The sequence below is a fragment of the Anabrus simplex genome, chromosome 2, assembly GCF_040414725.1.
Source record: "Anabrus simplex isolate iqAnaSimp1 chromosome 2, ASM4041472v1, whole genome shotgun sequence".
Lineage (NCBI taxonomy): Eukaryota > Metazoa > Arthropoda > Insecta > Orthoptera > Tettigoniidae > Anabrus > Anabrus simplex.
The window spans coordinates 465,738,593-465,752,941 of record NC_090266.1 but is presented as its reverse complement, the minus strand read 5'-3'; the positions used below and the strand labels follow the sequence as shown (position 1 = coordinate 465,752,941).

The window sequence follows — 14,349 nt, the reverse complement described above, 5'->3', positions numbered from 1 at the left end:
AGACACACTAGTTACCTCTTACGAGTTAAACTGCCCAGTTGTTAAGGCAAAAAGAACAACAGGAAGCTTCAAGTGGAACAATTAATGGAACACCTGACGAGAAACACACAAAGTCTCTGGAACAAAAATAGGGACCTTCAAGACCAAGAAAGTCTAGATTGTTACAAAGAATCATGAAGAATGTACAAGTCAGAAGTCAAAAAGGCTTGTAGGAAATCCTGGAGACAGTTTTGTGATTCCACTGAGAGTCAACATGAAGCGGCAAGGCTTCATAAAATTCTAACTTTGGACGGAAGGGCAGGGCTGGGCTCCTTGGAGTCTCCCTCGGGTGAATATACATCCACAGAGGGGGAGACCCTGGGCTTATTGCTTGATGCCCACTTTCCAGGTTCAGTAGTCATGAACAGTGAAGTAGAATCAAGTGGATCCTTCCAACCCGATAGAAGTGGTTAAAAGGAAGCCGCAGAGATTGTTACCCTAAGAAGGGTGAAGTGGGCATTAGAATCTTTTGCCCCTTATAAAAGTCCAGGAATGGATGGGATCTTCTCAGCGCTTCTTCAGGAAGCTGGAGTGGTCCTTATACCGTGCCTGGTCAGAATTTTTAGAGCCTGTCTCACCATGGGGTACGTGTACTCCTTGTGGCGTCAGGCAAAGGAAGTGTATATACCTAGACCTGGAAGGTCATCATATACTAGACCTAATGACTATAGACCCATTAGTCTAACGTCTTTTCTTCTGACTTTGGAAAGATTGGTGGATAGACATATCAGGGAGAAAGTATTAAGAGATTGTCCCCTGCATTCTCATCAACATGCATACCAACCAGGGAAGTCGGTTGAGACGGCACTACACCAGCTTGTTTCCAGGCTGGAGAGCGCCTTGGATCATCAACAACTTGCTAGAGTGGTATTCCTAGACATAGAAGGGGCTTCAACTACACATCTTTGGGCTCCATAGAACTTAGTCTAGAGAGAAAAGGCATGAGTAGGATGCTCATAAGATGGATTATGGCCTCACTGCAGGACCGTCAAGTTCTGTTTACCCTCAATGCAGTAATGTTGAGAGCTAATATAGACAGGGGGTGTCCACAGGGAGGAGTATTTTCACCAACAATATGGTGCTTGGTAGTGGATGAACTACTTACCAGGTTAAATATTGGAGGAATTTATGCCCAAGGCTATGTAGACGACATTAGCCTGAATGGCTGTAGAAAATTTCCCCAGTACGGTTTCAGAGCTCGTACAGAGCTCCCTACGCAGGGCGGAAAGATGGTGCCACGATACGGACTTGTCGGTCAATCCCGACAAGACAGAGCTCGTGGTGTTTACCAGGAGGAGGAGGCTAGACGGACTGTCAGAGCCACTCCTATTTGGGAAAAAATTAGTTAAGACTACCTCAGTTAAGTGCCTAGAAGTAATGCTCGAGGCAAGACTGAGTTGGAAAAAACACATAGACCATAAGTTGGATAAGTGGATAAGGCTCGCAAGATTATGTAGGCCTGTCGCAGGGCCGTCGGTAAGACTTGGGGCCTAGGACCTAGGGCAGTCCAATGGCTTTATATTTCTACTCTACGGCCCACAATCACCTACGCATCTTTAGTCTGGTGGGCAGGTTCTGAGAGTAAAACTGTAACCACCAAGTTAAAAAGTGTCCAAAGACTTGCGTGTCTAGGAATAACAGGGGCACTGGATACTACACCATTATGTGCACTGGAGGCCATCCTATGCCTTCACCCCTTACATTTGTATGTTAAGGAGATGGCGAGAATGAGTGCTTACCGCCTCTGGTCACTCAGAGGATGGTCTTTCAAGAATCTGAATAGAGATCATGCTTCTATTCTTACAAGGCTTCACCAAACCTGGCCTACGACAATGACGATCGGGGACTTGATGAAGACCAGTTTTAATCAGAACTGTAAGTTCACAGTGATGATAACCACGAGGGAGCAGTGGGTCATGGATGCTGGGGTCCGTCTTAGGTCTGTGGGCGGTATATGGTACACAAATGGCTCGCGGGCGGAGACTGGCACAGGCGCCGGGTTCTAGGGGCCTAGGACAAGGCTCTCCCTTTCCATGGGTATATATGCTACTGTTTTCCAGGCTGAAGTATATGCAATACTGGCCTGTGCTGTACATGTATGGAATATGCCTGGGCGTAGAAGATGCATCACCATTTGCAGCGACAGCCAGGCAGCGTTAAAAGCACTATGTGCAGTTAGAACAACATCCAAAATGGTATGGGGGTGCCGAAGGATGTTAGATAAGCTGTGTGAACTTAGCTCAGTAACCCTGTTATGGGTTCCTGGGCACACAGGATCAGTGGAAATGAAGAAGCTGACAAACTAGCGAAACAAGGCTCAAAAGGTCCTTTCATATGGCCAGAGCCATTCCTGGGAGTGTCACTCTGAAGTGTGAAACTGGTAATATCCCAGTGGACAAACCAGTCTCACTTAGACATTTGGAAGAGGTTAACCATGGCAAGGCAGGCACGTGAACTTATCGAAGGGCCCAGCCAAAGATATAAAAAGGTCCTAATAAATTTGAATAGGACCAGAATACGAATGGTAATTGGACTGCTGACAGGCCACAATACCTTACAGAGACACCTATACATCATGAAAATCAGTCAAGATCCGATGTGTAGAAGATGGGGTAGGGAGGAAGAGACCTCCGTGCATGGGTTGTGTCAGTGCAAGGCTCTTGCAAGCACTAGACATCGATATCTTGGCTCACACTTTGTGAACCTGGAAGACATCAGGAATGCCAACATCCGGACACAAGTATCCTTCATAGGAGCACTAGAGCTGGACTAGGCAAACCCGTTTAAGGGACACAAAGGGTCTTCATAGACCTATGCGTGGAGTCCTGTGAAGGCAGGGCTCACCCATTCCTTATCTATCCATCTATCTATCTATCTATCTAGTGTCTTAATAACATATTTTATTGAGACGCTACGGCTGAAGAGGTCTTCAAAAGAAGACTGAACACCAAAATTATGCATAAATAATTCAAGAATAAATGTATTTTCACTTGTAAAGTGAGTGTAGGTGAACTATTGGGCTATGCGAGGAGTAACATTGATTAGGTGAACTGGTAAACTAAATTAATGCTCTTAATTAAGTTGTATTAATACTGACTAATATAATGAAATTCGTTAATTTTACACTCTTGTCACGCACTTGACAGTACACTACATCACCGTCACTTCTATAGTCACTATTGACCAATATCCACTGTTTAATTGAAACAGACCTAGAGCTCTTATCATTAAGCATTTTTACAGTTTAATCTGGTAAAACACTGCAATGGATGAAGAGAAAGTTAACAAATGAATGCACTTGTTTAAGCAAACTTTGGGAGGGTAGTGTAAGGGGAAAGGAATGTCAGAGAGAAGGAAATAGCTGTTGTAAAACGGTTCATTATTTGTCTACCTGCTTGTATTGAGACACTAAAAGCACTTTCCTTGATTAGGGAAGGCTTCTCGTGTTGCCCAGGGATGTACAACATACAGAGTTCATTAGATTTTTCATTTCATTCAGAAATCTTAGATAATCGATCACACATAAGTGAAATATCCGTATATGCATTAACATTCAAAATATGCATTTGCATATGCATTTTTTAATCCAGGCCCTAGTCATATCGCAGCACAGTATTTACAAATCAGAGAGTGTCAATATCCCATCCATTTGCACATTATTGAGCATCTATCTGGGCTTTTCCCAGAAGGCAAGGTTTTCTCAAATGGAAAATGATCCACGAGGACCAGTTCCTTCCTCCTAACTGTTGACCTGGGGTGCAGCTTTCAAGAAATAATGATCAGGTAAAAGATATTCAGAATAATAAGTTACAGAGCCTTACCATTGAATTTCCATTGCTTGTAAATGTTACATTGCGTATGCATCCAAAGAAGCCTTCAGCAGTAGGTTTGAACTTCCAGTTCATCTTGTTACTTAAAGAGACCAGGTCAATGAAGGAACCTCCAAGCTGTAGAGGGCCATTCACATTTAAGAACTCATTAGGCCTCTGAGGTGCAGTGAGGGCTAAGCAGGAGCTGGTCTGACAGTTATCAACTTTTATCTCAATACTCTGAAATATAAAATAAGATTAATGTAACAACTGTGTGGCATTTTACATGATTCAATCACATTCACTCAGTGAGTAGTCAACTTCTACACTTTCATTGCTTTAAAAATAAGTTTAGAGGAATTTAACAAAATGTATGTCTATACAGGTTATTATATTTTCATGTCTAACTTTTGCATGATGTATAGTAAGCAAAAGTAAGCTTTGAGATTCTCATAAATATTGACAGCATGATTACAGCCATGGAATCCACAGTTTAATATGGAATCTAAACCACAGGGACAAGACTTTCAATTCCGAAAATCCCACATACATCAGCTGGGATTCTAACCTTGGTAAGAAGCCACCAATTATGTCACTAGGCTATCAAGCCCCCAGTATGGTAAGCAATTAGAAACAAAACATCACATATATTGTATGCTAAGCTTTTCTGAAATTCCTGAAACTTTTATGGTGGTAGTTATTTCAAGATATTTATAGAATGCCAAAAATTGTTAACTATAGACATCTACTATTTTGAAAGTTTTGTACTTAATTGTTCTAATATCTGATAAATAATTAGTTACAGGGATTCTTTTTAATCACAATATTATCAAAAAAATGCACATCATCATTGGTTTTAATTGTTTCTGGGATTGGAAGAGTCCCCAATACCAGTACACTATTCTAGGACAACCACTGTAAAATATACTCCTTTGTCAACAGGTAACAACAAACATGAATATTTTCTTACTGTTTTTGTCCAGTATATGTCAATATGATGCTCCTTCTCGTTTGATAGTTTCTGTGCTTTATGTTCAAGAACAACAGTGCCACTGCCATAATCAGATAATAGTCGTGGATAACCATCTTTAAGTTCAAGGGACATGAAATCTGAAACAAAATATATGGATATAAATAGTGATTTTACACATAGTAAACATGTTTTTGTTTACATTCAAAACTGCAACAGTGCCATTTGTTTTCCTCACATACCTACCACAAGTCTACAACCAAAAATTTTCTTTCCACAGACAATATTACCGACATCACTTATGATGTAGATAGGAATATAATTTGGTCTATATCTGACACTTAAAGTTCTTAAATTACCTTATACTAAAAGACAATCCAATCAGGGGTTCCCAATGCAACAGCCTCCTAATCAATTAATCAGAACAATAGTTTCTTAAAAAAACTAGAGATTACATCTTTGAACCTGTTTGGTCTATCAGCATGAGACTAACATTTATTGTATACCTCATTGCAAAGAGTACAAGAAATGACATAATATTAAGGGATGAGATCAGTACTAAAAATGCAGTTGGCTCGACCGTGTTCTCAGAGATTTTGAATCTTTTCAGGAACTCCAGCGTTTCATGAGGAATAGCACCAAACATCAGCCCAACAACTTCCCATTGATTTACGTTATACTTCACCTCCAGATTTTGACAACGTGATTGAAAAATTGTTCACTTCTGTTCACATCCTTTGCGCGGCTGATTGTTGGTGGTCACAAAGAAATTGTAGGGTCAATAACAAAACCAGAATCTTTTAGTCTATCAATGACGACTATGGGAAATCTTGTTGTTGAACCATCTGCAGAAAGGCATTCTACTTCTATGTACACCTCTCGGCTGTCGCGTGTAGGAAGGATGTCAGCAATCATTGATCATACTCTGTTGAGATTGTCATTTCGTAACAGTTCTCCCTTGCGGTTAAGTCAAATTATTCAGATACTACACTGGCGGAAAAATGAAAACCCAAGACCAAGAAAGAGTTATGCTAGATAAATAAACTTCAGGAGGCGTGTTTGTACATCTGATAGATGACACCTGTTCAAACTGATACGCTAGTAGCACCACTATGACCTTGCAAAGCAGGTTTGCTTTAAATAAGCACTGTACACTTAGCGAGTGTTAGTCATCACCCAGTGTTGACATTCTACGGTAGGTGTGAGTCAAACATGCCTTTAAGGAGATGAAGAAGGCAGTATCAGTAGGTTACAGAGTTTGAACGAGTACGTGCAATAAGGCTACGAGAAGTTGGATGTTTTTTTCTGTGATATTGCAGAAGGACTTGGCAGGGATGTATCCAGAGTGCATTGGTGTTGGCAACAATGGTCACAGGAAGGTACTATATCAAAAAGACTAGGTCCAGTTGCACACGGACCACTATGGAGAGAGAAGACTGGCATATTCACCTGCAATTGCATCTACAGCAGCCATCAGAACTTCGATTGGCACCAGAGTGACACAGCGAACTGTAAGAGATCGATTGCTTGAGGAACAACTCCGAGCCACATGTCCTGTAGCATTCATGCCACGAATTCCGAATCACTGCCATCTGCAACTTCAGTGGTGTCAAGGAAGAGCTCATTGGAGGGCGGAATTGAGATATGTTACAAAAGCCATTTCTGTCTTGCTGCCAGCGATGGTCAGAGATTGATAAGGTGGCAGTCTGGTGAGTGCTTGGAACCAAGCTCTCTACGCGTTGACACACTGGATCTACACAAGGAGTTACGGTCTGGGGAGCGATTTCCTTTGACAGCAGGAACACTCGTCGTTATCCCAAGAGCCTTCACAGTGGATTTGTACATCAGACTGGTGACTGAACCAACTGTGCTGCCATTCGTTCACAGTATTCAAGGGGGTGTTTTCCAACAGAATAACGCTCGTCCTCATAAGGCTGCTGTCCCCCAACAAGCTGTACACCAGTAGCCTTGACCTGCAAGATCACCCTGTACTATGCATGCAAGGGATATTATAGGATTACAAATCCAGCATTATCCAATACCAGCATTAACCGTTGCTAATTGTCTAATGAAGTGCAATAGGCACAGAACTCCACCCCACCAAATGATGTACGGCACCTGTATTACACAATGCACACACGTTCGCATGCTTGTATTCAAAACTCTGGTCACTGCAGCGGTTAACAATGTGCCACGATGTTACATGTCTTCTCACACATACTTGAACCTGTGACCTTGAAACTTTAATCAAATAAACATGTTACCTAGACGATATTGCTTAGCCTATTGCATTGCTCTCAATGTCTTCTTGATGTTGGTACTTCATTTTTGCCAGTGTATAAAATCAATATTTTTTGTAGTTCACAGGAGAAATTACTGAAGAAAATACTTTGGCAGACCATGATTAATACATACATACATACATACATACATACATACATACATACATACATACTGTACCGGTTACGACCTGTACATGCATATTTTTTTGAGAGTTGATCGTATTTTATCACCACGCGTATTACTCCGTGCAAGCCTGGTTTGTTTACATTCAGCAAGACGAGCGAGCAAGCTGAGAACAGCCGTATGCGTGACGTAGCCGCTGGGGCTAGTTAGATCACCCGCCTGTCATGCCACGTGCAGCTAGCCTGAACTCGTATGTTCCAGATTCAAGCGTCACACCTTCCGGAACATTCGATGGAGAAAAAATTTTAAACTCCTATAATAATTGGGGTAGCGACTTGATCAACACATCTTATTAAAGGGAATTTCATAAACGTCGCAATGCTTGAATTTCAAGAAAATCCGTCGAGGGATTTAGGAGATAACCAGCTTCACGGCATATGTGACGTAGATGTCCCAAACCAAATACAAGGAGGGCTCAATATAGCCTGATATCTCAGTCTATCAGTGACAGTCGAGTAGTTAACGTGGCCCTACTCGCTGCCATTATCATTGGAAGCTATCTTCGTGTGGTTATAGTCTCACTTAGGAACTCTGAATTCTTCTAAGTATTTATAAATGGGACTTGCAATATTTATGAATGTTGAGGAACTCTGAATTTTTCTAAGTCTTTATAAATAAGACTTGTCATATTTAACAGTGATGGACTTTAACTTTTCGCCAGTGATTATTCAAAGACTTGTAATATTCACGAGTGATGAACTCTAAATTTATTCGAAGTTTCCATGAGCATAGACTTGCGATCTTTGCCAGTGATTACTTAGAGACTTGTAATTTTTTTTCATTGATGAACTATAACATTATTGAAAGTCTTCATGACCACGGACTCATCATTTCCACGAGTGTTAAAGAGTGGATTCTTGAAAGTCTTTATGAACTTTGTCTCGTGATTTTACTAGTGGTGAGAAAACTCATTACTCGAGGTTTTCATGAACTTTGATTTATTCTGCGAGTGACGAAGAGCACATTTACGGAGTTTGCATTGATTCTACCAACCTCATTGTACTTGGGTAATGTGATTACCCTCAACATCGTCAGGAACCAGCGGAGGTCATCACGAGCATCGTGAACTTGAGGCGTATTCCGTGCAGCCAACCTGGATGGTCCGTCCGCATCTTGACTGAGTACTTGGGCATCTTCTGGAACGTGTTCCAGCCGGTGCGGCCTGGTGAGCTGGAGACCCGGGCCATTTAAAGGACAATGTGGAAGACAACCCCTATCTACCATGAGGTGATGTGCAATTTAATATGCATTACATGAATAAACTCTTATCAAATCAGATTCAAACTTTTTTTGTAGATAGGACCCTGCCTCCTGTACCAAGCCCTAGCTAATATTCATCCAGTTTAGCCCTGAGAACTATTCCATGCTTACATTGAAAATAAATCTTAAAGTCGGGCTCTTTTACTGGTACAATGCATACATACATACATACATACATACATACATACATACATACATACATACATACATACATACATACATACATACATACATACATACATACATACATACATACAATTATGACATCATCACGTACATTTTTATTACAGGCCAACTTTTACCTGCGGTTTTCGAGCACCTGGAATTTGTTTTTGTGCCTATTAGTGGAATTGATGAACACTAAAAATTATATCAAAAAGTGTTCAGTTTTTAACAAATGGTGGACACTAGTTACAATGAAGTTAAAATGCTCCTGTATACACTACATTTCTGGCTGCATCACCTGCACTTATTAAAATATTGATTGTCTTGACTACCGTATCTGGATAAGCCAACATACAATTAGTCAAGAGAGAAATATTCTTGGCTTAATTATAAACCCACATATTTGAACACTAACAGTTACCCGCGCCTTCGCTCGTGTGGATTTCATAATTTATCTTTTTTACAAGTTGTTTGACGTCGCACTGACACGTACAGCGTTTCTTCCTGTGAACTGTACAAGCCGTCTCCAACTGCTGGACCAGAGCATCATCCGGTGTGTGAAGCAGAAATATAGAAATATTCTCGTGCAGAAGAAATTGGCATTCCTGAAAACAGCTTCAGATGAAATCACAACTCTGGATGTCACGCATTTTTAAAAATCTGCACGAGTAAATGAGACCACAGTTCTGCAAAGCAGGCTTCGTTTGTTCAGCAACTGATGGCATTTTAATAGAAAGCCTGGTGATATGGATGAAGAATGTGACCAGCTTGGGACAGATGAAGATGATGTGAATTTTGCCACATAAGTTGAATGTGGTCCGCCTCTGTGGTGTAGTGGTTAGGGTGATTAGCTGCCACCCCGGAGGCCCGGGTTCAATTTCTGACTCTGCCACGAAATTTGAAAATTGGTACGAGGGCTGGTATAGTGTCCGCTCAACCTCGGGAGGTCAACTGAGTAGATGGGGGTTTGATTCCCTCCACAGCCATCCTCAAAGTGGTTTTCGGTGGTTTCCCACTTCTCCTCCAGGTAAATGCCAGGATGGTACTTAACTTTTAAGGCCCCGGCCGCTTCCTTCCCTCTTCCTTACCTATTCCTTCCAAACTTCTCATCCCCCTCACATGGACCCTGTTCAGCATAGCAGGAGAGACCGCCTGGATGAGGTACTGCTCCTCCTCCCCAGCTGTATCCTCCTACCCAAAGTCTCGGGCTCCAAGACACTGCCCTTGAGGCGGTAGACACGGGATCCCTCGCTGAGTCTAACGGGAAAACCAACCCCTGAGGGTAAACAGATTAAGAAAGAAAGAATGTTCAACGTGATAACGATGTTGCCACCTGCAAAGTGCAGACAGTAGCCAAAATTCATGAATAGCCGATGAGTGACAAAGACAGTAACGACCAAGAACCCATAGATGAAAATGAAACCGATGAGATCTGCGCAGCAGTACCAATGCATTCGGCAGCGGTAGAAGCTATGGACATTGTGAGGCGTTATGTATCAAGTTTTGTCGTAGATTACAGTGTAATCCCCCAAACTCTATACTGTTGTATGTACTGTAATTTTAAATGAAAGATGATGATGATGATGATGATGATTATTATTATTATTATTATTATTATTATTATTATTATTATTATTATTATTATTATTATTATTATTATTATTATTATTATTATTATTATTATTATTATTATTATTATTATTATTATTATTATTATCGTTGTTTAAAGGGGTCTAACATCTAGGTCATCGGCCCTGGAACGAAAGAAGAAGCCGTCTACATTAGATATGTTTCTTACACACAAGTTACTCTGTGTATTTTTAAGCATGTATTGCTTTATTCTGATTCAAATTCTTGACCATTTTTGTACATTTTAATTTTTTTAATGCAAATACAGATGTACAGTTCATGTTTCTAAGAACGTTTTTCCTTGATGGTTTATATGTTGGTGTTCTTTAAATGTATTATTTCCATCAATTATAATTGTGAAAAACTTGTTTCTTTGTCTTTATCGTAATTATTTTTTACATTCAAACCTAACTTTAATAGCATAATTTTAATCTTTTTTCAGCACATTTCCTCTATATGACTTTTTTCTCGTCCCCACAAAAACATCCTAACCAGTTTTGAATGTGTATATTTATTCCACATATCAATTACATATGTTGGTATAATTGTTTACTTGTTCTCACTTGAAAACACAGCATTTCGTTCAGACGATGCAAGTCCTGCTTTTAATGGATTATCATTCATTATACGTTCCACAATTTACTTGTGAAAGTTTCTCACTCACTATATGATTTTAAAAAATTTGCTGACCACTAGGGAAAATAATGCACAGCCTATTTCATAATAATGTCTGATGAGCTTCCACACCTGCCAAGCTTCCAAACTGAAAAACGGGAGATTTGATGATGTACTGGGAGGAGGGAGGGAGGAAGGGATGGGAAGATGTGCATTCAGTTATCGGTTACATGAAAATCATCTGGATTTTTCTTACCAACATGATTTATACACAAGCTAAGAAAGTAGTGATGATGTTTGTTGTTTAACGGGGCCTAACAGCTAGGTCATCGCCCCAAATGGTACAAGGTGTAATGTAATGAAAATGAAAACTTCATAATGTATCCAATGACTAGAATCTAAAACAAATGGCGATTAGAAAATGATCGTGAAACAAAAACAATCAGTGGATCCAATTCACAATGTCTTAATTACTGGGATGATGCTTATTATCTAAAGGGGTACAAAATCCAGGTCATCGGAGCCTCACAATGGTACCAATCACTGGTAAAACAGAACCATGGTGTTCCCCCTACAGTGGTACTAATCACAGGCCACATATACTCATGGGGTCACTCACATAGTAGTACTAACCGCAGGTAACGTAGACCCACGGTGCTGCACATAAAGTGGTACTACTCATAGGTAATGCAGACCATACTGAACAAAGTGGAACAGACCAGTGGAATACATGCGACGACCTCTTTCAGATAACGCAACACTAAGACCCATAATTTTCCGCACACAATGGTACTGTTCCTATATAATGCAGACCCTCACAAGGTGGTACTAATTGCAAGTAACGTCGACCCCTGGTGTTCTGCACGTAATGGCATTAATCACAAGTAATCTCATGGTTCTAATGTCATCATCCCTTGGTTGCCCCTTTTAGTTGTCTCTTACGAGAGGCAGGGGATACCGTGGGTGTAGTCTACATCCCCCACCCACATGAGAGAGACGGGGGGGGGGGGAGGGATCCGACACTTCAAGAAATGAAGTACCAGACAAAGAAAGACAAGGGCCACGAAGGGTGTGAAAATGAGACTGCCCAGGCCTCGAATGCTCTAATACCGCCACAGTCGGAAAAGAACAAGAGTTGACTAAGGGAGGTCAGAGAGGATAGATGAAAGTGAGGAGCCTGACAAGTGGAAGCAATGTCAGGACTCAGGTAAGGGCCCCGTGGTCACCAACCCATGCTCTCGAGTTGAGAACCCCTGGGGCCCCTTTTAGTGGCCTCTTATAACAGGCAGGGGATATTGTGTGTATATTCTTCATCTGCATCCCCCATCCACAGGGGGTAAGCTAAGAATTTACTGCCAATATATACAATTAGAAAATATCTATTAAATGTTCATCCACTTGAACAGGTAGACAAGCAGATCCCTTTTCAGCAGCTAAATTTATTAAATGACAAGGGCATCTTCAAATTAAAAATATTGCAGTTCCCCTCTAAACAGCCCTGCCACACCCATCTTTAACCCTACCATCAATGGGGCATTACCTGTACTAAGAGCAATGCAGGTTATTTTAACGGGATGTTTTATTATTCCAAGTTAGGGAGTAAAAGACTGGCAATGTTACCTTATGTTGCATTTCCTTCTAAAACAGGAACTCCTAAAAGATAACTTTGAAATTATTGAAGTGAGTTGCAAAAAGGAATGACAATTGGGTACAACTTTTTATCACAAGTCAAGATTGTAGTACTGGAAGAGCCATATATAGCAGCAATTTTCAAGTTCAGGAACATCTTCCTAAATAAAGGGCAGGCGTGATTAGAAAAATTAACCGGGAGGTTATGTTCAATAATACATGATGTGAACAATACTTCTACACCGTGTTATACCATCGGTGCCGTCATCCTTACACTTGAAATCTTTTTTTTATCTACACACTGGGCATTGCCTTTATGATGTTTTGCGAGCACATGGGTTTTTTTGCTTTTTTTTTTTTGCTACTTGCTTAACGTCGCACCAACACAGATAGGTCTTATGGCGACGATGGGATAGGAAAGGCCTAGGAATGGGAAGGAAGCGGCCTTGGCCTTAATTAAGGTACAGCCCCAGGATTTGCCTGGTGTGAAAATGGCAAACCACGGAAAACCACCTTCAGGGCTGCCGACAGTGGGGCTCGAACCCACTATCTCCCGATTACTGGATACTGGCTGCACTCAAGCGACTGCAGCTATCGAGCTCGGTCGAGCACATGTTTTGAAATGTCTCCCTTCCCCACCAACCCCCCCAATGCGAGATACTGAAATCACACTTACAAACACTACAAAATGCAAATACTGATGAGCCTCTTCTTTACTCAATTATATAAGGTAAGTTGTCTATGTACTCACTTTAAAACGTCACATCATATTTCATCATCAAATTACCGACGAACCGAAAAATCACTTTTTTTGCTAGGGGCTTTACGTCGCACCGACACAGATAGGTCTTATGGCGACGATGGGATAGGAAAGGCCTAGGAGTTGGAAGGAAGCGGCCGTGGCCTTAATTAAGGTACAGCCCCAGCATTTGCCTGGTGTGAAAATGGGAAACCACGGAAAACCATTTTCAGGGCTGCCGACAGTGGGATTCGAACCTACTATCTCCCGGATGCAAGCTCACAGCCGCGCGCCTCTACGCGCACGGCCAACTCGCCCGGTCGAAAAATCACTACCGGTCTAATAATGCTAACACAGTGTAAGTTCTATGCATGTCATAATTTCACATGTGAAACAGATGATACAATATTCAGCAGCCTACAACTAACTCTCACCCATAGGCTATTATGCAAAACTTCCAACAACACACGCTAAACTAACAAACAACCATTTCAAAGATGTTCGACATCCACTAAACGCGACGCAGGGGATATTTATGGGGAATTATCATTAAATTATTATTAAACTAGCTTATGTACCCATACTTCGCTACGGAATTCTAAATTTTATACAGAATTCTAGGTTAGGTAGTGTAAACGTTATGAGCAAGATTGTATTAAGTTGCATAGCTTATAATGTTGCCCTAGAAACACGGCGGGGAAGTCACCAAAGTCTTTTCTCATATGAAGACTGAATTAGGGAATTTTCATTGTAATAGTAGGCCGGCTTGCCTACCATCAGTCACAATCAGGTTAGGGAGTTTTCATTATAATGGCAGACACTCACTCTCCATCTGCCTTTATAGATTCTCAGAAAGACTCTCTTAGTGGTTGTCCCAACTGAAATGAACATGGGTCATTACAATGACGTCAGTAGGAATGGCGCAAATCAAAGCAATGCTTTCATATGAAATACTCGATCAAATGAAAAACCACACATTTTCTCACTTTTAACAAACAGTACTATGCTGCCGAACTAACAGTCCAAAG

General features: G+C 41.0%; 1 protein-coding gene across 1 annotated transcript in view; it reads right to left on the bottom strand.

The window, feature by feature from the left end:
* shg (shotgun) overlaps positions 1-14,349 on the bottom strand; it is a 159,134-nt gene that overhangs the window by 16,819 nt on the left and 127,966 nt on the right. The window contains exons 21-22 of the mRNA XM_067139957.2: positions 4,819-4,958; positions 3,861-4,088 (exon numbers count right to left, since the gene is read on the bottom strand). Coding sequence (XP_066996058.2) covers positions 3,861-4,088; positions 4,819-4,958 — 368 coding nt within the window. The remainder of the gene's footprint in view (positions 1-3,860; positions 4,089-4,818; positions 4,959-14,349) is intronic.